General features: G+C 48.9%; 6 protein-coding genes across 6 annotated transcripts; 3 read left to right on the top strand and 3 right to left on the bottom strand.

The window, feature by feature from the left end:
* Window positions 1-909: 909 nt before the first annotated feature.
* On the bottom strand, window positions 910-2751 carry LTR84_000112 (uncharacterized protein; the record flags this gene model as incomplete). The annotated part of the gene is made up of 2 exons (XM_064843743.1): window positions 910-2471; window positions 2529-2751. The coding sequence occupies 2 exons, from the start codon at window positions 2749-2751 to the stop codon at window positions 910-912; spliced, it is 1785 nt and encodes a 594-aa protein (XP_064711603.1).
* Window positions 2752-3997: 1246 nt separating this feature from the next.
* LTR84_000111 (uncharacterized protein) lies at window positions 3998-8022 on the top strand (the record flags this gene model as incomplete). Its single annotated transcript, XM_064843742.1, has 7 exons — window positions 3998-4004; window positions 4137-4663; window positions 4715-5971; window positions 6074-7215; window positions 7281-7563; window positions 7614-7728; window positions 7790-8022. The coding sequence occupies 7 exons, from the start codon at window positions 3998-4000 to the stop codon at window positions 8020-8022; spliced, it is 3564 nt and encodes a 1187-aa protein (XP_064711602.1).
* A 4158-nt stretch (window positions 8023-12180) lies between these two features.
* On the top strand, window positions 12181-15457 carry LTR84_000110 (uncharacterized protein; the record flags this gene model as incomplete). Its single annotated transcript, XM_064843741.1, has 5 exons — window positions 12181-12248; window positions 12299-12461; window positions 12524-12694; window positions 12755-14612; window positions 14670-15457. The coding sequence occupies 5 exons, from the start codon at window positions 12181-12183 to the stop codon at window positions 15455-15457; spliced, it is 3048 nt and encodes a 1015-aa protein (XP_064711601.1).
* Window positions 15458-17028: 1571 nt separating this feature from the next.
* On the bottom strand, window positions 17029-17338 carry LTR84_000109 (uncharacterized protein; the record flags this gene model as incomplete). Its single annotated transcript, XM_064843740.1, has 2 exons — window positions 17029-17252; window positions 17311-17338. The coding sequence occupies 2 exons, from the start codon at window positions 17336-17338 to the stop codon at window positions 17029-17031; spliced, it is 252 nt and encodes an 83-aa protein (XP_064711600.1).
* A 1875-nt stretch (window positions 17339-19213) lies between these two features.
* Window positions 19214-21388, bottom strand: ATM1 (Iron-sulfur clusters transporter atm1, mitochondrial; the record flags this gene model as incomplete). The annotated part of the gene is made up of 1 exon (XM_064843739.1): window positions 19214-21388. The coding sequence occupies one exon, from the start codon at window positions 21386-21388 to the stop codon at window positions 19214-19216; it is 2175 nt and encodes a 724-aa protein (XP_064711599.1).
* Window positions 21389-23233: 1845 nt separating this feature from the next.
* LTR84_000107 (uncharacterized protein) lies at window positions 23234-24647 on the top strand (the record flags this gene model as incomplete). Its single annotated transcript, XM_064843738.1, has 7 exons — window positions 23234-23237; window positions 23576-23588; window positions 23760-23776; window positions 23826-23891; window positions 23954-24168; window positions 24215-24523; window positions 24570-24647. 7 exons carry the CDS (start codon window positions 23234-23236, stop codon window positions 24645-24647), a joined length of 702 nt encoding a protein of 233 aa, XP_064711598.1.
* Between the last annotated feature and the right edge of the window lie 1348 nt (window positions 24648-25995).

The raw sequence follows: 25995 nt of genomic DNA, 5'->3' as shown, positions 1-25995 counted from the left end.
CGGGAAGAGACGGTCTAAGAGGCTAGAATGTTATCATGTGCACCGAATGATGTGATGCGGAATGAAACTCGATGGGAGCGGGCGAAGACGAGAGATGAGGAACAAGGCTCCTTTATTATATATAGAGAGGACCAACGACTCTATACGGACAGAGCGAGGCATCCATCACGTAATTCAATTCTCGATCGGTCTTGAGGAATGATCATTGTGTAAATCGAGGAGAGGGACGGATCGTTTTACTCAAAGAGGGGGGACACTTGAACGTCCGTCTGTCGACTAGTTAGTTGGCAAGCGGCCCAAGTGCGTTGAATAAGGAGGAGGGGGAGGAGGAGTAGTGAAAGAGAATGAAAATGAATCTCGGCGGTTAATTCTGACGAACTTGATTGTTGTTGTTGTTTTCTGCTTCGGAGCAATATATCTATATGTGGATCTACTTTCGAGGTGAACGCTCACGATTCGAGAACGAGGGATTGAGATATCTGACCCTTTTTCGTTGTATGTGCAAAGTATATATAATTACCTGGGTATATACATATTATGCATGGCATCCTAAAGGCCTCTCTGGCGATATCCACCTCTGGTGCATATATCTCGACAGACTAAATCTACTAACATAGACTGGCCATGTCAGGACATGTCGTCCAGCCAGCCAGTGCATCACCGACGGACCTTGGATACACTTCACGCACATGATTGACTTGTGCTCGGTGGGGCATTGAGCACCGCTTGCTGCAGTGGAACCACTTTCAGTGTAAATGTACAAGAAGGGAGTAGCATGGTAAGAGTCAGCTCTGTATAAATGCTGTCTCCAAAGTAGCGACTCGAAGGCCCGTGTCTCTGGTGTTTTCGCAAGCCGTTCTTTGTGACTTCTCATCGCGGGGAATCGCCTCGGACATACCGCATTGTTATTTATGCACCATTCGTGAGTCCGTTGGTGGACGGGGTGTGATGAACTCCGTTGGTGACTCCATTAGATACACCGTTTGTAACAGGTTTCTCTTTCTCGAAAACATCCTTCACCAGGGTCTTTTTGTTGATTTTGCCCATTGCGTTTTTGGGGATTGTTTCCACGACCTTCAACTCCTGGGGAATTTTGTAATTGGCAAGTTTGTCTTTCAACGCACGCCTCATATCCATTACGCTCCATGGCTTGCCGCCTTTACCTGCCGTCAATCCCTTGGGCGTCAGGACGATCACGGCGGCGACTTTTTGACCCCATTGCTCGTTGGCGATGCCCACCACTGCGGCTTCGGCAACTTCAGGCAAGGATAGAAGTTCTCGTTCGATCTCTAAAGCCGAAACTTTCTCGCCTCCGGTTTTGATAATATCGACTGACTGACGTCCACGGATAAAGTACATCGGTCCCTGTGCCCATGACTGGCCACTCTTTCCCGCACCTGGGACCACTTGGCGGATTGCCACATCTCCAGTCTTGAACCATTTTCCTTGCCCGTCATCTGCAGCTACAAACTCTTCGGCTGTAGCCTTCGGATTACGGAAATATTCGGTGAAAATGGTAGGACCACGTAACTGAATTTCTCCTGCACGTGGCTCCCCCTTTTGATCAATTTCTTGACCCGGTTGGATAACCTCACCAGTTTCCGTGTCGACAAGTCGAGCCTCGACTGAGGGTAGAGGCCAGCCGACACTACCGTCAACACGATCCTCGTAGGCTAGGCCACATGATAACGCCATGCCCACCTCAGTCATACCGTAGCGCTCTAGAAGGACGTTTCCGCCACTTAGTTCGGTCCAAGCAGATTTGGTGGGAGTTGGCAACGCAGCAGATCCAGATATATTCAAGCGCATATACTGAGGCGTAATAGCTGTACGAGTCGCCACTTGCATATCTTGATCGAGATTGGGATGTGAGGTCAAAAGCCGATTGTAAATAGTAGGTACAACTGTCAAAAAGGTAATGGGTCGTTTCGAGGGAGACGAGCTCTGTAGAAAAGGACTGGCCAAGCGTTTCCATACTGTGTCTGCGTTAAACGGGTAGGCAAACTCGACAGCTGAACCTGCGAGAAGCGGTGTGAACAGGGCGTTGATAGTGCCGTGAATGTGATGTAAGGGAAGGACATGTAGGAGTAGGTCTGACGGAGTGTATCTCCAGGCTTGGATCAAAGATCTTGCTTGAGCCGTAATGGTAGGTATCGAGAGTACCACACCCTTCGGCCTGTTTGTGGTCCCGGACGTGTAAAGCATAAAGCCTCCTTTCTCGACCCGAGTCGAGCTAAATTTCACATTCTCGGCGGAGACTGCGCCGGTCTCAATCTTGGAGAGTATTTCCAGGTTAGGGACATGATCAAGACCCTCCTTGACCACGTCTTGAGCCTTTTCACGGAATTTCTCCGTGGCTAGGAAGAATAAAGCTCCGCTGTTCTCAAGGATGTAGCGTAGTTCGGAATTGGGATGAGTTGGTGCTAACGGAAGGGCTATGGCGTCATGAGATAAAATCGAGAGAAAAGTGACTGTTCTATCGAGTTAAAGGACTAGTTGAGAAGTTGGAGGTGTTGAGTATCGCGCACCTACATAATCATAACCATTTTCAGCCAGGAAAGCTATCCTCTCGCCAACCAACGACTTTCCCCGTGCCAAAGCAGTCAAATTGTCTTTGGCAGCGGCAACATCGTGTAGCAGACTTCCGTAGCAAAATGTGCGGTCAGAAGTACTGTGTATGATTGCAGGAGACCGAGGATCATGTCTGGCAATGGCCTCGAAGATGGGAGAGGAGGGTAGTGTAGACGCCATTCGAGAAAACGAAAGAGATACTATGTTCGAGGTCTGAAAAGTACTAGGGACAGGAGATGGTCGACGTGTGTTTGGAGGTGAGAAGGAAAGAGATATTTTGTTGAGCCGAGTGCGAGTAGCCAGGAACCGAATGAGGCGCATCCCAAAACATTGTTGAGCTCCTGCAAGGAACTCCCTAGGCGGACATTTAGACGAAACCAGAAAAACCACGGATGGGACCCAGTGAGATGGGTTGATTGTGCCAGCTTCCGAGAGGTGCTAGAGAGCAGAGGTAATGATGGTGATAGAACTACGACCGAGACTGGCAGAGAGTGGGACATGGATGATGGGGCTTCCTTCTTGGGCTCCCCACATTCGGATGGCAGTCCTAGTTAGAGTCACGTGGATTTAATATCACGTGATCCATGTCAGTCGGCAAAACTACCTGATTCGGAAGCATGGTGGAATTAGTGCAAAGTACTGTTGTTCGCCACTGGCACCCCCTTTACATGTACCGGCACCTAGGAATGCCTAAATTGATAGGTACCTAGGTACTGAATGGGTGCTGAGATAGTCCGTATCATACCGACCTAGGTAGCGGTCGTAGGTAAAGGTGCCTAGGAGGTAGGTAGGTAGGTAGGTACTATTGCCACAAGAATCCAAATAAGAGTCGATTAATAACAATCTTGGAAGGGTCTTGATGGGATTTGGAAGAATCGCATGCTGACCTTGGGGCCCTGTTTCAATTTTCATCCATCCGAGCCCATCATTATTCATTCCGTGGGCCTTTTGACCCTGCATTATCCTGGTGGTCTCAGTCCACCGCCACGCACGACCACTTTTTGCACTGTGAGGCACGACGTAGGTGGCCGCTAATTCCCAGATTCGCTACATCATCACCAAAACTCTGAAAATTCGATCCCTGCCAGTTCAAGGACCATTCAAGGCCTAGATCGAGCCTTCCATTATTATTCTGGGTGGACGACCCAGCTCAGCGAGCGATTCCATCTCTAATTCGTGCTGATTGTAGCTAGATCCACCCCCAATGAACTAGATTCCACTCGAAGACCAGACAAACTCCTTGAATTGATCATTCTTATCCTTATCCTCATTCTAAACTCCTGGGTATTATTCTTTCGTGTTCATGTCGCCCAACGCATCTTGCTCGCTGAGGACTATGGCATGTGCAAAATCGTGCTGGTCAACGAACTAGAGTCCTGCTGGTGGCCATTGATCGCCCGATAGTACAAAACACATTCCCACTGGTATGGCACGTACCCCTCCACCACAGTCGAAATCACTCGACTTGTTTAGAGAGCGAGTCATCGCTAGGTAAATGTTATTCTCTATCCTTCAGCGATCAAAGGAACATCGAATTGACTCGCTTCGCCTTACAAGGTATACAGCTATCACTCAAGCCCTCCCTCGACTCGAACAAGGCATAGATATTACCGTTGACAATCCAAACGCCACCATTTCTTTCGTTCCCAAGTCTTCAAACGATTCTGCCCTCACTGCCTTTGCTCAGCTAGGCGCTTTACGCCTCAACACATCGCGAGCTTTGATCTCGCTCATCGACTCCACTAGTCAGCATGTCCTGGCCGAGTCAACCCAGTCGCTTTCCTCCCAGTCCGATGATCGACATGATCTTGGTGATGGTCTGTGGCTTGGTAGTGTGATGATCCCAAGAAAGCAAGGGATATGCGAAGTCGTATTGACCTGCGATCCAATCAGATCTGCTACCAATTCCGAAGAAGACATCTCCAGGATTAAACACAACCAGGAGCTCGTCATTATTCCCGACTTACGAGATGATTCACGCTACTGCACTCGTCGCTATGTGACGGATGGTCCACAATTGCGCTTTTTCGCTGGTGCACCCCTGCGCAGCGTCGACGGCACGATCATCGGCGCTTTCTGTGTTTTGGATAACGTGAGTTTGACTAAGATGCCATTCTGATCTACACTAATGCGCCACCTACAGAAACCGCGACAGGATCTCACTGAGTTAAGCAAATCATTCATGCTTGACATGTCTCAGACCATCATGACGCACCTCGAAAATGTCCGGGTACAGGCCGAATTTCAACGAAGAGACCGCCTGGTTATTGGCCTAGAATCGTTCGTTCGAGGCCTATCATCGATGCCCCGTTCTCAAGATGACGTTCCCACTACGACTGCCGCAATAGACGGGACTCGTTCTCAGAGAGTGCCGGTCAACGCAGAGTCCCTTCACCTCATCAGCAGAGGCAGTGATACTAGTTCTACTCGCTCCTTGTCAATGTGGGAAATGGCTCTTCCCAGTGGTTGCAAAACCATGTTTTCAAGGGCTTCCAATATCATCAGAGAAGCAGGTGGATATGATGGGACAGCCTTTTTCTACATCTCTTCCGTGTCTAGTACTGGAAAGTCTTCTCGACGGCAGTACCAAGCATCCAATGCTGGGAGCCACAGATCTCGACATTGCTCATCATCAAGTACCGCCTCGGACAGGAGTCGGTCGGCGCTGCCCACAACTACTCCAGACGCAGAGAGCTCATCCGAGGATCTTTCAGGCAATGAGGAGACCAACCTAGATGGGCTGAGTCCGATTTTAGGATTCTCTCTCAGTAAAACTGATGAGCAAACACGAATTAGCGATCAGATGCGCTTTCCACGCTTTCGTCTTCGTGATTTACAGAAACTCATGGGCACTCAACCCCGCGGCCGCGTTTATATCCTTGACCGGTCTGGTAATACCTTTCCTGGCGATACCTCAAGCTCGGGCGAAGGACCAGACCCATCTGTACAGCCCATAAACTCAACAACTCCTGGACTGCATGGTTCTGGGCGTTCAAAGCAGCGAGCATCTCAAGTCAACTCTCTCCTAAAGATTCATCCCCAAGCGCGTACATTTGTTTGTCTACCGCTGTGGGATCACAACCGGGAACGATGGTTCGCTTTCTGCGTATGTTGGATTATAGAGCCCAAACGTGATCCTGCTCTGGACGGTGATCTCCACTTTTTGAGGATATTTTGCAACAACATCACGAATGCTTTATCACATCTCGATACTCTGGATGCAGATGAAGCCAAGACATCTTTCGTTGCTTCAATATCTCACGAACTTCGGTCACCATTGCACGGCGTTCTCGGCGCAGCCAATTTTCTTTACGATAGCAAGCTCAATCGCTTTCAGTTAGAGATGGTGGACTCCATAACAAGTTCTGGACGTACTTTACTTGATACCCTCGAACACGTCGTAAGTTGATTGATACAACCCACTCCTCCCGACACATAGTTCTATCCGTTTATCCTAGCGTCTTGTATTTGTGCTGACAATGTTACTTGCGCACACTTGCAGATGGACTTCACAAAAATCAACAGCTTCACAAACACAAAGACAAACTTCTCTGTTAAAGCAAATGCCGAGAATAACAAGGTCTCAAGTGCGCTGAGCAAGGATGACATCAGTCGATCCAGCTTGACGACCAGTGTTGACTTGTGCCAACTGATTGAAGAGGTTGTGGAGGCCGTGTTTACTGGTTTTTCCTATCAGCACAGCTTTTTACAATCAGATGATGCAACCCCGATTGGTCTCCCAATACAAAAATCGCAGCCGCAAGGGCTCGCCCATAGTCGTCGGTCGGTTTATCAGCGAGGGCGCGTTCGGCTAGCCTTGGACTTTCAGTCTATCAATGGTATTAATAATGTCGAGATACAGCCTGGTGCTTGGAGAAGAATTGTCATGAATCTTGTTGGCAATGCATTGAAGTACACCGATGAAGGACTCATCACTGTTTCCCTTCAGGTCTCTGATTTTAACGATGAAAAGCTCGAATCCGATGAAAAGGGGCACGACACAGTCTCCATCATTCTGACGGTAAATGACTCCGGGATTGGTATGTCGAACGAGTTCTTGCAAAACAAGCTCTTCAAACCCTTCTCTCAAGAAGACTCTTTATCATCTGGTACTGGTTTGGGCCTCAGCATAGTGGATCAAATCGTCAAGTCACTGGGTGGCTATGTAGATGTTACCAGCACAAGAGGCTTAGGGACGAACATGACCGTCTGTGTCAATACCCGCCGTGGGAAGCATCACCCTACCGATGTGGATGAACAGCACCCGCAAGCTTTATCGAAATCTCTTGCTAATGTTCGCGTGGCTATCCTAGAAGACACCGCCTCGAAAGCCTCAAAAGACAATCCAGAAAGCCTCTTGACAGCGGAGGGTGAATTCAGTAGAATTCTACTTTCTGATTTAAAACGTTGGTATGGAGTGGAGAGTACTGTTGAATCATCATGGTCTCCAGATGCAGCAGACCTGATTATCTGCTTGGAGCCATCATTTGGCCTTATCCAATCAGTCAGATCACAAGCACAAGCTCAAGCCTCGATTGTCCCTCCAATGTTGATTATTTCCCATGATGCGTTGGAAATGGCCGCTCTGCGTGACGACGCGCGAATACAAAACAAGGATTTTGTCGTTGAAATTACGCATCAACCGTAAGTTTTCCCCCACTGACACAAAAACTACAAATTGCTTTTGAAGCTCATCCATGCATTTTTAGACTTGGTCCACGAAAGCTTTCCAAAGTTCTACATCGATGCCTTGAGAGATCTAGCCTCCTAAGTAGCAGAAGCTCGCAGCAGGCGGGAGGTACCATTGAGCCTGTTCCCACGCCTGCATCGACACCTGAATCACTTCCCTTTCAAGATATTTCGACTGGTACACCACGGACACTCACTCCTATTTCGATCGCCAGTACTCCTGAAACACCTCAGGAAGTGGTTGTGTCGCCACCAATTAACGATTCGGTTCTATGTGTGGACGACAATCCGCTGAATTTAAAGGTAAGTACCTGAAAACACAGCATACCATCTTGTTCACTCACAGTCTACAGCTTCTCACGACTTTCATCAAGAACAAAGGTTTTACACCAGTACAAGCTTCCAATGGTCAGGAAGCAGTTGATATTTTCAAAGCCGCCAATGGGGCTTTCAAGTGTGTATTGATGGGTAAGTAGAATCGTTTGCAAAGCTATCCACATTTGCCAACCATCTGATTAACCATGATCAGACGTGAGTATGCCTGTACTGGACGGGATGACTGCCACCTACCTCTTGCGAAAATACGAAGCGAACCATTCGTTGCGTCGAGTACCCGTTGTCGCTTTAACTGGATTGGCATCTGCGACCGCTCGCAACGAAGCCCTCGAATCCGGCATGGATCATTTCTTGACAAAGCCATTTTGTTTCGTGAAACTGACTGAGATCATCACTGGCCTACCTCCCACTCCTGGAGCAGTCTAGGGGACAAGTATTCCAGTATAATGACGATCATCTCTTTGAAGTGGCCCGATTTCACCATCACACAAAGGCACAATGTGCATGTCAGAGATGATTTCACGACTCTAGATTCACGAATCTTTATGGCCTCTTTGGCATGTTTACGACTTCCTTCGAATACCGAGCCTATATATTGTCATTACATGCATGCCTAGAACACCCTATCCAAGCCTGAGGCACCCTTTCGAACTCTCTCGCGTTGACTAGAGGTGCCGGTTGTCCAGCATTCTAGGGGTTTCGATTTGTACAGAACTGCGCCCTGACAGCGCAGCAGACTGGAAACAGGCCACTCCAATTCCGGATCGTCTGAGAAAGCATGAATGGACACTCGAAACGGTCCGGCCCCCTGTGGAGAACCTCCCCCTGAGATGCACCTGATGTACCCTAGGCATGAAGTTGGTTAAATCAGTAGTAGTCAGCAGACCTTTTCCGACTAGGAGTCGAATGATGCCGCAAAACAAAAGCATGATTACCTACAAGGCCAAAGGTCCCACTAGGTAGATCACGCTTCACGATACAACCACCTGATTAAAATCCGATCTCCGAATCTGCCTCGTTCCTCGCTTCTTGTTCTCGTCTTCGTATTCCCGGTCCTTCCTCCCCTCACACCCTTGCGAGACGACCGTCGCCTATCACTAGGTATCCATCGCGTGACAGCCTCATCCGACGTACATTATTGGGTCCATCATCCTGAGTAAATAAGCCGTATCTGAAGTCGTGATCGCGGACAGCGATCGTCTTGTGTCTTCGAGAGAATAGAAAAGAACCTAACCTTGAATATTGCTCAGTCATAGTGATGATACTGGGACCCGCGTATCCTTTCTTCACTGCGTCCTTGTGTCTCGTATCGCAAGCGCCCTGAGCGTGAAGTACCCAAGGGCGCGGGCCGCGGGGTGCTGGTGTCTACAGTGGGTGTCTGTGCAGGGAGGGAGGGAAGCGAGCGAGCGGGCCGAGAACCACACGTCCGTCCGTTTGCATTGATTGATTGATTGATTGCATCATGCTATCATCTTTGCACCTGTTCATCCTTGCCTTTGGCATCACGATGCGTGATGGATTTGGGATATTGGTGAGTCGCGAGACCTGGCTACTTACCTAAGGTATGTACGGTATGTACCTAGTCTACGGCTATGACGTGACGTGTTTATTGCTTACCTGAAGCGAGTGAAATTGTATGCTGGGTCAGTAGTGTGTAGTTAGGTGGTCCTTATAGGTTCGTCCGTATACAGAGGCATGTGTTTAGGTAGGAGGGCGGTAATATCCCGATTCTTGCTGGGTCGTGGGTGAGTGGGATAGTACTGTAGTACTCTTCAATCCAATGAAAGATGAGCAGTCTTCTCGTTGTCTCGGCTACGCTATACTCAGAGTGGCATGGTGTTTCGGTTGATTGGTTAGAGTACGGGGTGCGGAGGGTCAGGGTACTGTAGGGAGAAAATACTGTGCAGGCGGAGAATCGGGAATGCACGGGCGGGGTGGCTTGTTCTAAGTTAAGCGGTACTTTCTCCTTCAAAAGTCGGCATCATGTCGGGAGAGAAGGTTACCTGCTTGGCTGACGTTTGGGTCTTTCAGGCTAATTGACGGCCGACGCGTCAACGATACGATGTTCGCTTCTCAAGAGGCGAGGGGATAGAGGAGAGTCAGGTGTGAGCTTTGAGATGCGAGTGTCGATGTGGAAGGCGAAGGCGTCATAGCATGGGATGGGATAAAAAGGGAAGGGAAAGGATCAGCAGGAGAAGGAATGTCTGAATTGGGAGATCGAAAAGAAAAGTGGGTTTGGGATCCTCATTGCCCTCGTGAGTTCCCTTTCATTGGAAGTTTCAAAGATGAATCATATCCTCAATTGCGTCTGGCATTCCACAGTATGCAAACCCGGGCGCGCGCGCAAAACCTCTTGGAAACAGCATTTTGAATTCGGACCGCATCGGTAAATCAAGAAACCCATCATGGAGTTGCATCGCCAGTTACTGGCCAGGCACCCCACCATCTCTCATCTCAGATTCCAGGCCCAGACCAGAGTCTGAGGGCGATGGGTGATCTCTTGATCTCGACCTGGCCAGAAGCCGGGCCTTTGTGCCTTGCGAATTTGATTCTGATCGAGATATGCGATTGTAGTTTTATTCTCGACCATTCTCTAGCGTGTAAGAGATGAACCCCGGGTTGAGCGAAGCCCTGAGAGGGTTGCAAAGTAGCACGATAGTGAATCGTAACCAGATTCCCGTCAGAGTACACCTGCGCTTGGCTGTAGAATCCATCGAAGCTAGCATGCTTCGTAATTTCCCCATAATATCAGACAGAAAATGATCAATTCGTTGCTGGTTTGCGCCCGAGATGGGACGCCGAAAGTACCTTGTACCGAATGCTCTGACTGCCACCATCCATAATGCCACGTCAGTGGATGGCTTTTGTACCCTGCATGACTGTGAAATGTATGCCCCAAAGTATCCCTGGAGCGTGTGGGACGGATCGAGTTGCATCTTCCCTCTCGGTTTAATTTTCGTTTCCAGCCTACAAAGTCCAATCAATCGGACGTAGCCGATCCGTTTGAAGCTCGGATTCCACTCACGCATGTTCCAGGCAAGCTGATGTTCGAATCTTGTCCTTAAAAATTTTGAGTCACCAGACTCCGTCTGTCAATCATGACTAGTGAAGATGTTAAAATGCAGTAACGACCCGCGTTGTCCTTTCTCTGTCCTGTAAAGCTTCAGTTCTCTCGGGGAAACAGTACCTTGCGATAATTCCACCAGCACCAGCTCGCTTCTGATCAAGGCTTCCTGCTCAAAAAGGCTGGATCAATCGGCATTATTGGGCTTCAATACTAAAAAAGTCTTCCAATCAAGATAGATTTTGATTTCGAGATGAACCAATTCAAGCGGTGTCAAGGTCTGTTCAGAAAATCGTGAGTTACAGACGCATTGAGCACCTGTGGCTAACGGATTGAAAGGACGTGAGAAGCGGGTTTCAGCATGTCTAGATCAGTATGCAAAATCATCCATCCAAAACGATCCGTGGACTCAGTGGTCGATACAAATCGACCAAGATCAACATCGACGAAGACTTGCAGAAAACTCGGAAAAATGGTTGAGAGCAGCAGGATTGACACCAGCTTCATTGCTGACTGGGGCATTGTGGTCAGTCAGACGTTTTGGTCATCTGCCTTTTCCCGGATTGACGTGCTGTACAGATCGATACATACATTGGTGATCGCATATATGTTCCGACAAGCGGAAGTTTGATGCCCGAGTGGCGATACTTTGGGTGATCAGGAATCGGGTAAGGGCCACCGGGCTGTTATGGGGCGAATTTTCGTATCCTTCTTGAGAGCGAATAGGGCAACCAGGACCTTGAAGACCAAGCTCCAATCAATTGGACGGGAAACAGAGCCCCACACGATGGACTACAGCACCCTGCTACCCTGATGGGTTGTTTGTGTATGATATGCAATTTGTATCGGTATTCGCTTGGAACTGTTCTTCGGAGAGAAAATACCTAGTAGGCGTTGGGTGGACAAAACAAAGTTTTGATGCATAGGTGATTTATTGGTTGAACCTCGCTTGACTTTCCTCCTTGAAGTTGTCACGTGTCAATGTCCAGCACGAGTCATGGTTATTGTAGGAGCGTACGTGCCCACGTCAATCATTCGGCCAATGCGACATCAGCTCATCAGGTACATTCAGGCTTATATAGGAGCATTTACTTCAAGGAAAGGAGCGCCGGTCCCAAAGGAGTTGAATTGATGAGGCTGAATACCTCAGTCGTTTCGATAAGAGGGGCCAGTTAAAGCGGCTTGATTTCAGCCTACTTACTAGTCACTACGTAGTGCTAAAAAGTTGGCCCGGCGCACTAGTAAGAACCAAGTAGTGAACCACTAACTCCTCCATCCCAGCAGGACCCTGAACATGATCGCGACCTCACCTTCAACAGATACGCGTTTCATTCCCATCATCTTCACCACGACGTGTAATAGATCACTACTTTAATCACCCTTTTGTATGATCCCTGAACGTCCGTGTCCGAATGCATGAATGACGTGATTATCGACTGTCTTTCATCTGCACCACCCTCGAGTCTTGCCGCTGATTTGATAATGACGTTGAGTTCAGCCCTGAACTTGATCAATACACCATGGATCCCTCAGTGCAGCGACTTCTGACAGACAAGCTCTATGACAAACGCAAACAGGGTGCCTTGGAGTAAGATCGGGTGCTCAATCCGTTACTTACTGGTGACTGACTTACGTAAGGCTTGAACGGTTTATTCGGGAATCTGCAGCAGCTAAGGACCATGACAAAATCCAAAAGACCATCGAACAACTGTGCCACGATTATGCATATGCAGTTCATCTTCCTCATGCTCGGAATGGAGGTTTGATAGGATTGGCGGCTGCCTCGATTGCCTTGGGCTCGGTAAGTCACATCCTCCAATCGGTGGCTATCAGAGGACATGCCCTAACTTTGTTGATCTGTAGGAGGATGTCGCCCGATACCTGAAGCTGATCGTACCGCCAGTTCTCGCGTGTTTTACTGATCAGGATGCTCGTGTACGATACTATGCCTGTGAAGCCATGTACAATATTGCCAAAGTAGCAAAGGGTGAGATTCTAGTATTTTTCAATGATATCTTTGATACTCTATGTAAGGTATGTTGCAGAAATACTCATTGACTGTGAATCCTCTGAGAGCTGACTTTCATGCTCTAGCTCGCAGCCGATACTGAATTATCAGTCAAGAACGGTGCTGAGTTGCTTGATCGTCTAATCAAGGACATCGTCTCTGAATCTGCCGCTTCATATGTGTCGATACTAAATTTCAACGATGCTGAGGGGGAAGACCAAGACTCTGAGAAGTCCAGTATTGAACTTCCCACAGCATTCTCACTCGGAAAATTCATTCCACTGCTCGAGGAACGGATTCATGTCATTAATCCGTTTACTCGAACCTTTTTGGTTTCATGGCTCACACTTCTTGACACCATTCCAGACCTGGAGCTAGTACATTATCTCCCAGCTTTCCTTGCAGGCCTTTTCAGGTTTCTTGGCGACCCAAATCGAGATGTCTATGTGGCAACACAAGGATTGTTGGAGCGTTTTCTCAGCGAGATCAAGAAGATTGCAAAGATCAAACGAGGTCTTGCTGAAAGTCGGAGAAGTCGGACCAGTAATGTCAGAGGTGCATCCGGCAGTCAGGCAGATAGTGCTACAGCACGGGGAAGTGATTCCAATGACAATGCAATCGACGACTCGGAATCTGGAACCGCACAAGATGATGAGGTCAATCCGGCAGACGAGAACAGTGGCGATTGGATTCCAGGACAAGATGTTCAGGTTGATCATGCCAAAATCCTCGACATCCTTCTCAAGTTTGTCGATGTCTCGTCCAAAAAGGAGTCATCCTCAAGCTTGCGGCTAGAAGGGTTGTCAAAGCAAAAAGAGGAAGAAATCGGAATTGTCGCTCTTCGATGGATTGACAGCTTCTTCGAAATCAGCCCAGAAGAAATCCTACAATATGTTCCACGACTCCTGTCTCGAGTGCTCCCTGCACTGTCAGCTCAATCTGAACAAGTCCGGACAACAGCCAGCAAGGTGAATAGATCTCTCATGGATTACATCGTCACATTTCAAGATGAGGTCCAAGTTGATGAAAGAAGAGGGCAGCCAGCCAGTAGCCTCAGTCTTCTACAGACACGAGATGCCGAGAGCCAGGACAAGAGGCAATCAGGTGCCACCATGAAGAGTCTACCGGCTCTGCCCCTACCCGCGGGTGAAGCCTCTTCGGAGACACTGCCTGAGTATGAACAATCAGGGGCAGAAGATACCCCACGGTCCACAGCCACGCCATCACCACAACCAATGGCCGATTTGAACTATGCAGCCGCGGTCAACGAACTGACGCTACAGTTTCTCAACGAACACGAAGAAACCCGTGTCGCTGCGCTAAGTTGGCTTATAATGCTGCATCGTAAAGCCCCAAAGAAGGTCCTCGCTTTCAATGACGGAACTTTCCCAGCTCTGCTCAAGACTCTATCCGACCCTGCAGAAGCGGTGGTCACTAGGGATCTGCAACTGCTGTCGCAGATATCGAGGAATAGTGAGGATGGCTATTTTACCTCTTTCATGGTGGCCCTGTTACAATTATTCTCCACGGATAGGAAATTGCTGGAGATCAGAGGAAACCTGATCATCCGCCAATTATGTATCAACCTCCAGCCCGAGCGGATCTACAGGACGCTCGCCGATTGCATCGAGAAAGATGAGGACATTGAGTTTGCCAGTATCATGGTCCAGAATCTAAACAATAATCTTATCACCGCCCCGGAATTGGCTGAGCTGAGAAAACGATTGCGAAATCTCGACAGCAAAGACGGACAAATGTTCTTTGTCGCCCTCTTCCGAGCCTGGTGTTATAATGCAGTGGCGACATTTTCTCTATGCCTCCTTGCTCAGGCTTACGAACAGGCGTACAACCTGCTTCAGATTTTCGCCGACTTGGAAATGACCGTTAATATGCTTATTCAGATTGATAAGCTGGTCCAACTGCTCGAGAGCCCAGTTTTCACATGTAAGTACCCCGTGACCCAATCATGTGTAGTCAATCTCCTAACAGTTGCTTTTCTAGACCTCCGCCTCCAACTCCTCGAACCCGATCGATACCCCTACCTCTACAAATGCCTTTATGGCCTGCTAATGCTCCTCCCGCAATCATCTGCATTCGGCGCCCTGAAGAATCGGCTGAACTCCGTGTCAGCTATCGGCTTGCTGCATACCCCTGCCTCAATGCCCACATCAGCACGCCCCTCCGTGGTGGCAGGCATGTCGGGCGCTTCTCTCCCCAGTGCAACCGGGACAGGTAGCGTTCCCGGCCGGTTGACACGCACCGCTCGAGACGTCAATGCCTCCAGCGACGTGAAATGGCCCGAGCTGATGGAGAAATTCAAGCAGACGCAAGAAAAAGCGCGTCGGCGGAATGAGAGGCTCCTCCGTGGCGCAGACGCCGACGGCGCCTATGCGGGCTCGAACAGTGGCGCCAGGGGTCTACTCGACGACGGGATCGGCCTTGGTGGTGGTGGACGTGATTCTCGCACGAGTAATCGCTCCGCTGATGCAGGAGGGCGGTCGACCGGGGCTGGAGGGGGCCGGAACAGCGCGCTCGGGAGACCACTTAGTTTTGTCGGTGCACCTGGCATCGGTGGTGGTGCCGGCGCGTCAGGAAAGTTTGGAGGCGCTAATATTCCGGGTGGCGTTGCAGCTGGCGTGGCTGGCTCGGTGATCGGTGGCGACGGTAGAGTCGCGCCCCATAAGCGTGGCCATAGTCTGGCGGGTGGTTTGGGGAAGTTCGCCAGTGGCATTGCCAGGGCGGGCGGGAGTAGAGATCGGGACAAGGATAAGGAGAAAGGGAAGAGATGAAATTAGAATTAAGAGTTGAGGCGAGGCGAGGCGAGGTGTCGTTGGATTTGAGACTGGATGAGGGATCGCTGGTGCATCACGAATGAAGGAAGCAACAAGGGACAGGTCAAACGTTTGCATCCCAGCTAGACAGGTCGGTGATGCGAGCTCCTCTGCGACGGTCTGAGTAGGTCGCTCTTTGGCTGGGGAAGGAAGTGCCGAAGGAGACTTTTCATCAGGACTCATTTGGAATACAGCGATCGCGAACATGGCAAGCCGGCCCACGATTGTGACAGAGAAATAGCTCTCAGTGTTATCTTTATGGCAGTACGGAATGGATTAACTGGCTGGCTTTGACTTTCGGCTTGACAATGCGTAGAACAAGCACATTTTCTCCAACGAAGGTGACACAATGTTCATCGTGCAATGGAAGATACATCGGTCTAGTGGCCGGTCTATATAGCGACCAACCTGTGTGTGCATGAGTAGCCTTCACAGACTGAAACGACCATGATGTTCCGCGAGGCTGAGAAGCCAAAATTGAAAATTAAAATCAGCAACCAACACTGAGCCTCACATGTGACACTTCCCGCCAAACGTTACCAAACGGCGCGCACACAGGCTCATAAGAGACGTACGGATGAGAACACTTCACTCCTCGTAACTACTTAGGTACTGAATAAGAAGAGATAGTTCTATTCACAGTTACGTTCTTGCTTGTCATACCGAATCTACATTCCCCACTCCAGCATGAACACGATTATGAGTATCCGCAATCCATTAAGAATGAACAGGGGGCGATATGCACCCCGTATGGCGTCACACGTCAACTGTCTAAATCTCTGCATGTGCAGATGCAGCGGGCGCCTGTCACTTTATGTCACGATTTCCAAGGTGGCATGGAAGTGGCGTTGAGGATTTGATTATCTGCAAGGATGTGGACATGATTTATGATGTGGATGGTATCGTCTGGACAACTCGTGGGTGTTGGATGTCTTGTAGATACGTAGGTAGTTGATTGATAACAACAGGGGTTTGAATGCCCGTGAGTAGGTTTGAGATACTATAGCTCGCTTTTATTGAAGGGGGCATCAAAACTCCATGAGGCTGGATGTAGGTATGCATGTTGTGTTCAATGGAGTTTAATTCTGTCTGTTCTTTTCTTTCCTTTTCTGCTAGAGCAGCCATCGTGTTTGACTTCTCGACTTTCTTCTTGTTTCTTTTTCATCGTGGTTCTGGTGAACGCCTCGTGTATTAAGAGGTCAGGGTATGCACGTAGCGAACAGCACGCCTAGCAGGTGTCTCATTGCTCTCCTTTCTTTCTCATCCTCCTTTCGCGGTCATGCATGGCCTGAGCTTTCCCCTTGAAAGCCTGCCCTTCCATTTGCCCCTCTCATAAATCTCTACGCGATTCGAGACAGTTACTCAAATCTCAAGTCTCAACCACCCCTTCACAAAAACGCCAATGCTATGCAATAAAAAAATGGTGCCAAACCGGAAACAATAACGAAAAGATGCCCATCATTGGCGTGCGTGTGAACTCGTCTTCGAAGGGACTTTGTATCATATTTTAAGTCGTGGCCCAGGCATATTCATGTCCATGATCTCTTGGAGTTTGGAGGCGTCCATAGCATGGTCTGTCGCTTATTTGACGAAGAGGTGTCGGATCCTCCCGTCGAGGTGGCAGACATGGTAGGACTGCTATCGGCGGAATTGTTGTAGACGTATTCTCCGTCCACATATTGGGCGCCGGTCGAGAATGTAGTACGGTTCTTGCGGCGCGCGTACTTTTGTTCGAGGCGATAAAGTTCAAGTTCTGCATTAAGTGTGGGTTAGTCTTTGTGATTCTCTGAAATGGACATGAATAGACTTACTTGAGTGTAGTTTATCGAAGAGACCCATTTTGAAAGAGCTTCAAGTGTTATGGTAGTCAGAAAAGGCCGGAGAATCGAGGCGATATCGTGTATATGCTGGATTTATCGTTGATGGAGCGTCAATACGTCAGCTGATGTATGGCCTTGTGATGACTGCGCGCAGGGTTTATATCTAAAATATTTTGGTCGTTTCCGTTATGAATACGAGAGGAAGAGAATCTCTCGTCAGATTGGAATGCTGTGTAGTTCGTCTTGACTGGTAATGAGCCACGTTTCGACTGGATAAACCCGATAACAAATCAAAGTCACAAACTCGAGGATTGGTTGGGCGTTCAACTTGTGCGGCTTCGTGGACGATGCAACGTCTTGTGCGCAATGGGTTCCTGGTCTTTATGCACGATTTGAAACAAGTGGTGGAAGGACAGTGGGACCCGAGTGAGTGAAGTGAATATTGTCCAACTTAACCAGGTCAATGCTGCTCAAGAGAAGATGTCGCAAATCCGTCGATGTAAGGGATGACAGGAGTAGAATGGGTGCACAATCATCTTCAGCATTGAACAGGAGGGCGGGAGGATGGTTCATATCTCGCATATTGCAGTCAACCTAGCGCATTCACTGCGAACCACCGAGTCGGTGGATTCCATGCAAGGAAAGGGATAGGAGAGAGTCTGGAGTGCAGTGGGATTGACACGCCCATTGTAATTTCTCCAAGGCATGTTTAGTTTGACTTTAGGGCGTTCTTGGCCTGGTTAGCACCTATTAGGCTGCAATGGTCCCTGCCTAAATGACAACTAGCGAGTCCTTCCAATGCTTCTGAAGACCCACGCCCGAGCACCTCTTTGGGGGGTGATCTTGGAGGGGGAATTGAGGTGCCCGACCAGCATCAACCATGGACATCAATCTGCAAAAAGATGATTTGAGACAGTCAAGTGAATCAGAATTCCTTCCAGCGAAATGACGAATATCAATAATTAGGTATTCCAGAGTAGTATCACTGACTGTCATGTGGTATTCGTGCTCAACGCCCCCTCCACCGAAGGGCACCCTAATGCAGGCTCTGCAGCTACCTACAGGCTATTGCTGAATTGTCGCCTCGAGGCCGAAGCTGCGCAAGGCTAGAAAACAGTGTGGAAAAGCCGCTCGAGTCAACACACTTTTTCACTCATGTACGACACTGAACTCGTTAGGTACTCGGTACCAAGGAACGGTGCCTGAACAGCCCGCCTTTGCCCTAAAGAGCCCAAAGATCGCCGGGCTGGAAGAGCCCAACCACTAAAAGAGCCCCATGGAGACCTGAGTGGGCATGGGCCCGTGTACCCGGACGCCACGTGTGGTGGGAAGATTTACCCCTGTTTTCTTGCCCCAGAGGATGATCTCGGCTCCCTAGCAACAGCTCGATTTTGCGGAATTGGTTTCTGGCCTCGATTTGTCCTAACTTGGGCTGCCCTCCAGACTCGCTATCCATCTTGGGATGTGTGGTTGGAAAATGGAGTAATCTCCAAATGATCCATTTTCTGGCTGTTGAATCTGATGTACGAGTAGTTAACCGTCATCCCTGATATCATCAAGAAGATTATGGTCTATCTAAGTGAGGTGTGATTGTGCGCGCATTAAGTGCGAGCTATGCAATGCAAGTCCCAGATCCGATGGCTGGATACTCACGACTCAACAGTCAAACTCCGTCTTTCATGCCGCATATCTTTAGGTAAAAATCTCGATGACTCTGATCAGTCTGCGAGATAGTGGTAGGGGTTACGTTGTACACAGGGTGTCATTTCTGGAACTGCCGCGGTATCAGTTGCTTATCCCGTCCATCTGGTTGGGTAAACCGAAGATGCTCCCAGGTATCGTGCCTCCATTCCAGGCGGAGTCCGAGTAGTCAACAGTTAGACACTGATACAAATCAGGTTTGCTTTTTGTCCTCCTCGCGCTCTTCCTCAAGGGATCTCTCAAGCGACATGTCCTGTCCAATGGAAATTTCTTGAGCAGACCACAGATCAGAATATAATCCTTGTAAGGCAAGTAATTCGGTGTGTGTTCCTTGTTCCACCACTCTGCCCTCTCTGAGCACAAATATAATATCACTGTCGTAAATGGTTCGCAATCGATGGGCAACAAACACACTAGTCCGTTGCTTTTCTTTCAAAATGCTGTTGATGTTTTGCAGTAATGTCTGCTCTGTGTACGTGTCCAGTGCCGAAGTCGCTTCATCGAAGAATAACAAAGGAGGGTCCTTCAACAATAGACGAGCAACAGCGAGTCGCTGTTTCTCACCACCGGAAATCATCATACCCCTCTCACCTACCATTGTATTCCATCCAGCAGGTAGGCGTTCAATCAGATCATGGATTTTGGCTCGTTGAGCTGCCTTTTTGACATCATCTAGACTGGCATCAATTTGTCCATATCGAATGTTGTGCTCAATGGTGTTGTTGAATAAGGGAGTATCCTGTGGAACAACTCCAATACTCTTTCGCAAGCTTTCCAGGCTGACTTCTTTGATATCTTGACCATCAATCGTGATCTTGCCAGACTCAGCATCGTAGAATCGGAACAGCAATCGAAGAATGGTCGACTTGCCACAGCCGCTGGGCCCCACGATGGCCACTTTCTTTCCAGCAGGGATGGTCATGCTCAAGTCTCTCAAAATCGGTCTGTCACGGTGATAACCAAAGGAAACGTTCTGGAACTTGATCTCCCCGCCCCGAGTCAAAGCAAGAGGCTTTGGGTGTGCCACTTCTTTGACAGTGACGTTGACCTTTTGTAGATTGAACAAGGTCTCCATATCCAACAGTGATTGTCGTAACTCGCGATAAACGGAACCAAGGAAGTTCAATGGCACAGACAATTGAAAGACAAGCTGATTGACCATCACAAGATCTCCAACTGTCAGTGTACCTGCAGCAACACCATTGGCTGCGATATACATCATCGCTGCCAATGCACTGGAGAAGATGATATTTTGCCCAGAATTTAAGAACGCCAATGAGGTCGTGACCTTGATTGAGGCATCTTCATACTTTTTCAAAGCCTTGTCATATCGATCAACCTCGAATTTCTCGTTATTAAAATATTTGACAGCCTCATAATTGAGGAGTGTGTCGACTGCAACAGTCGCACCTTGATTATCCGCGGCGTTGGCTTGCTTTCTAAATTTTGTTCGCCAGGAAGTAGTCGTGATCGTAAAAGCGGCATAGGCCGCCATCGTAGAAGCAGTTATCAAGGCAAATTGAGCACCATAGTGGTACGTCAAGATACCGCAAACCATGGATATCTCGAGTACCGTTGGGAAGATGTGGAAAAGCATTGAGGTTAACAGAAAGTTGATACCCTTGGTACCCCTATCCAAAGCTCGAGTCAGTCCGCCCGTTTGTCTTGAGAGGTGAAAGTTTAGGTCGAGCTTCAGGAGATGCATAAACACATTTCTGGCGACATTTCGAATGGCTTTTTGGGCAACACTGGCAAACACGGCATTCCGTAGTTCCTGAAATACTGCAGCACCGATCCTCGTAACGCCGTAAGCGATGATCATGGAACCAGCCACCGTCCAAGCTGTACCTCCAACAGCAAGGAAGTCCACATTCATTGAATCCACAATACTTTTGAAGTAGAATGGGACATTGACATTGAGAATCTTGGCGGAGACGAGTAGTCCCAGAGCTGCACCAACACGTATCTTGGTACCGATTTCTCCCTTTGGCCACAGGTATTGGATCATGTCTTTCATGATGGCCAGATCGACTTTTCGCTGCTCCTTATTGGAGACTACCTTCTCGGTGAGTGAAACATCATTCTTGAAGGGAGCTGGACCAGGCTTCGCTGGTTCCGGCTTCTGTGCAGACTCGGGGACTGCTATCTCTTGCGGAATTGACTTTTTTGGATCAAGATCGGATGTTGCGACTGACTGCTGAAGACTAGGGTTTTTGATGTCTTGTTGCCTTCTCCGGGAAGACTGAGAATGAAACTCAGTGCGGCCATGATCAAAGGCACGCAAACCGAGATTCCATACCCTGGGGAAAGGGTAGTATGTGTTAAGCAAACTTCTTCTCCCGCAGGTAGTTAATGTCCGTGACAGCATGTTGGCTAGGTGCTCAGGTACTTAGTAATAAGCAGCCACCCAGACAACGAGTATATTCAACTCATCATCTAAGCAAATCCCAGGGATACTTGATCATTCCAGCTCTCAAATGTGTTGCTGAGCAAGAAAAGATCCCAAATAACCAATAGCAACTTCAAAGAATAACTGATGGAAGAAGATGAAATTGTTCTTAGTTTCACAGATGATGACCTAGCGCAATATTGGTCTGTCTGAGTAATTCTGGCTTGATCTGATGCCATCGGCGGACCCCGGAAGTCCCTCCACCACCGATCTCGCAGCTCCGGGTTCAAGCAAGAAGCTTGGCATAAGTCACGCACCCATGTAATGACCCACCCGTGTAATGACCCACGCATTAGGCATTGCCACCAAGGTGATAAATTTATAATTATCTACCCTACAGACTCATTGGCATTAAATTGATGTACGAATGGTGCCAGGACGTCATTCACCTGCCTATTTCGCGTAGTATTTCTAGTATTCGTTCGTACAGAAGACCTCGCTATCGCCTCCAATGCCTCCATACCCTGCCTAGCTTGTCTAATCGTTTCGATACTCGCAAATACCTCATTGCAGTCGATTGCGACTCGTGGTTGTCTCCTAGCGACTAGTTCATCCAGCTATACACGCTAGTTTACTGTAAGGGTTTTGCTATAAATCATACGATTCGTATAGCTACCATATAACTAGGATTCTAAGCTAAAGAGGAAAAAAGAGAAGAGAGCTCCGTACGAGCTCTAGAGTAGGAGTAAATACTCCTACTTATCGATATCGCTTAGGTCACCAGAGTAACCCTTCGCTTCCCTCGTACAGTCAGTCGTACAGGTCACGTGTAGAGGTAGTCCTTGGTGTAACCAGGGATCTCCATAGGTTCAACCCATTACATTTACGAGTTCTTGTAATTTTATAGTAATATCCTACTATAGCTAGTTAAATACCTTACCCGTCTTTTTAAGTAGTAAACGGACTAAGCGAGAAAGAGTCTCGTGTCGTGAAATCAACTTCGTTTCCTATCGTATTTAGCGTTGATTAAATGGCGTACGAATATCTATTACTAGATATTGGTTTTGCCTACGTGATGGCGGCGTAGATAGTAGAATTCGCTTATTCTAGCTGCTTTAGAGGACTTGATAAGATCGAATAACTTTATGAGGATCCTAAGGATAAATACTAGCCGCATTTCATCCCGTACGGATACGATATGAGGATAAGCCCTCATTGCTTACTTTCTCATAGGTTTTAAGGAACTTGCTCTTCTTGACGGCCGAGGCGTCGTCGTACCTTGCTAAGTTAGCGATTTTATCTTTATAACGGCATTTTAGGAGTGAAAAGTAAGTAAGATTAAGTAGCTGAAGGATATAACTTAAATGAGATATTAAGTAGACTAACGCTACTCGATTAATATGATATTCCCACATAAATTCGTATATAGTGTGACTTTTATACCTATCGAGAAGGTGTTAGGAACGGACCTATAGGGATAGGCAGAGTACGACGATTAGGGTAGTTCAATGGGTTATAGATTGTTCCTTGACGTGTGTCTTAACTAAGACTCAAAGCATAGAGAGGAGGGAAGCTCCTCTCATGCGGTGAGCGTGCGGTAAGCCTTCTACTCGAACCAGGTTCTCAGGTCTTGGCTTGTTTGTTTGGTTTGGGGGTTGTCTGAATCGACGTTCATGACAATTATCCCCTTCCCCCAGGCTTCTCGTCCTCGAGAAGCGTATCGCATGCGCGTCGCATGCCTCAAATCCTATGAGTTCCGGCCTTGTTGGGGAATCCCCACGTAAGGCTGTATCATCTCAGTTGCGCCAACCTCCTGCGGTACGCATGAGTTCCTAGCGAAGTGAACCTTGCAGCATTCACCTCATGTGCCTTGGATTCCTTCACTGTTCCTATTCATCCTATTCATCCCATTCATTCATTCCTCGCACTGCGTTTCCTCCTGCGTAGCGCATGCGTTTCCTCGTGCAGTGAATGTTCTTGCTATTGTTCTTGTGGCCTATTCATCCACTTCACTCTCATCCCATTCAGCCCATTCGGCTATTGGTTTTGCTCCTGTGAATAGCATGCGTGAATGCTGAGTAGTGAATCTTGCCGTAGATCTGTAGAATCGTAGTGTATATATATCTCCTTCTGCTCTCTCTCTAACCTTGACCTTTTTCATACCAGTCACATATCAACTGTATGTGCTATACGCATGAGGCCCTCAGTCTGTGAGCTTTTGCTAACCTGTGATGTAGCATCATCACCATCACCATCATCATCATCATCATCATCATCATCATCATCAATTATAAGTGTTGCTGTTGAGATCCGCATGAGAATCGAGCATATACTGACTGAGTTGTGATAGCTTCAATCAATCAAACAGTGAGATTCGTGAGATTGCCTTTGCGAGATGCATGCTAACCGCATGCAGTGTCTGCCGCTGTTGGAATCGTTGTTCCGTCCGGCCCGGCCCCCCCCAACCCTCCTCCTGGTGGAGGTGACAAGCGCAAACGCAGGTAGCATGAGTCCCGCTATCGTTCCGCAGCTAACCCGCAGCAGTCCCCGACGATGCCCCCACCCCCTCCCGCAGCAAGAGAGCCAAGGGTGCCCGCAAGGCCAAGTGCTGCTGCCGCTGCCTCCGCCGCCTGACTTCCGCCGGCGGTGCGGCCGGTACCCGCATCGAGTGCAAATTCGAGACGCCCAAGGGCAATGTCTCTGTCAACTGCCAGTACTGCGCCAAGGGCAAGCGTGCTGGTCGCTCCGGCTGTGTCCCTGTGAGTCTCATCCTTTCCGCATGCGAGCCTCACTCATTTCGCGCAGGTCCCTGCCTCCCTTGTCTCGCGTGCCAATGACCTCTGGGACGCCAACGTCTCGCTTGCGTGCCGCGATGAGGACGCCGAGACCAAGGAGGACATCGAGGCCGAGGCCGATGCTCTTGATCAAGAGCTGAAGCTCGCCGACACCAAGGCCGCTCGCAGAACCCCCGGTGGTCGTGCCGTTGGCGGTCGTGTGCGTTCCGCACGCGATTCGCTGGGTTCTGTGGGTGGCGCGTCTGCATCGGAGCTTGCTCCTGTTCTCGGGTTCCTTTTGGATGCCCAACGTGCGTTGGTGGACACTCTTCGTGAAGTCGTAAGTTGAGCTCTACTCCTACTCTCCGCATGCTAATCGCGTATAGCACGGTCTTGAGCCTCGCTCTTGGCCTGAAGAGGCTTCTTCCGGCTCTGAGGAAGGAGAAGACTCGGACTCTGAATGATGCAGTCATGCCGTTGGGTGGTTGGTTGGGGCATGGGCTGGCATCGCCATTGAACCGCTTGCTTCTCGCAGTGGTGGCTCTGGCTCTTTCTTTTGTTCTTTCTGTCCCTAGCCACGGAGGTATGACCCTCGGGAGTCTGGTAAAGCCCAGTGGCTGGGGAAGGGTTGGGTGGGCGGACCGCAGTGCTCTAGCCCGCGTCTCGCAAGAGACTGTGGGAATTTAGACGTAAGCCGGTACTTTCCTTTGTTCATAGTTTTCCTTCTTTTTTGTGTGTAGCAAAGCCGCGTCTGAGTCGCGTGCGACCCGCAAGGGTTGCATCCTGCGCTGGTGTAAGACGGTTCAATCAAATCTATTGCTACACCAATCTTCTTTTCTTAAACTCTTCGATCAGGTCCTGTGCGTTCCGCATGTGTTGCTCAGGCTCCCAGCTATCGTGAGCTTCACCAAAACCTTTCCATCGAATGTAGAATTCAAGCTGACCTCGTCGTTGACGAACATCCAGCACTTGCTCTACCTCCCATTCCTCTTCCTGATCAATGTCCATTGGTTCAGGCGTTTCTTCTCCGTCTCTCCTGCGGTACGCTTGCAGCAAGGAGACGTGGAATGTGTGGTGCAGTCTTCCATACTTAGGAGGTAGGTCCAGTTTGTACGCATTCCTTCCAATCCTCTCAAGGATCCTGAAGGGTCCAATGTACTGGTCCGCTAGCTTCTTGCTTGCGCGTAGCATGCGGATATTCTTTGCTGAGAGCATGACCTTGTCTCCAACATTGAAGAACATTTCTTTTCTCTTCTTGTTGTAATCCGCTGCCATTTTCGCTATCTGTTCCTCTGCTATATCACGCGATTCGCTTGCGTGTAGTAGGGCTTGCGCAATAGCCTTTGCTTTTCCCTTTGCCAATCTGTTCGATGTATCCGCATGCGACTCGCCGTCGAGATTCATGCGCATATCTGGTTCAAACTTTAGCACTTGTGAGAAGGGAGACATACCTGTGGTAGCACTAGGTGCTGCGTTCATCGCATACTCTGCGCCTGCGAGTAGCTCGGCCCAATCCGACTGCTCGTAGTTGACGTAGCACCTGAGGTACACCTCAACTGTCTGGTTCATTCTTTGGGTCGCAAGGTACTCGCACATGGTCCCAAACCATGTCGACGTAAAAAGCGAACCCCGGTCACTGACAATTGAGCGAGGAGCTCCGTATTTTGCCACAACCTTTTCAAGGACTATTTCTCCTAGGCCTTGTGCCGTAATGGTATTCACACAAGGTGTGAAAATCACCATTTTAGAGAATCTGTCCACGATGACGAGGATCGAGTCGCAGGCGACTCCCAGGTGTAACGACGGCGGTAA

The sequence above is a fragment of the Exophiala bonariae genome (genome assembly GCF_035927105.1).
Source record: "Exophiala bonariae strain CCFEE 5792 chromosome Unknown scaffold_1, whole genome shotgun sequence".
Taxonomy (NCBI): domain Eukaryota; kingdom Fungi; phylum Ascomycota; class Eurotiomycetes; order Chaetothyriales; family Herpotrichiellaceae; genus Exophiala; species Exophiala bonariae.
Note: the sequence above shows the minus strand (reverse complement) of the source record. Positions and strands in the feature narration are given on the sequence as shown.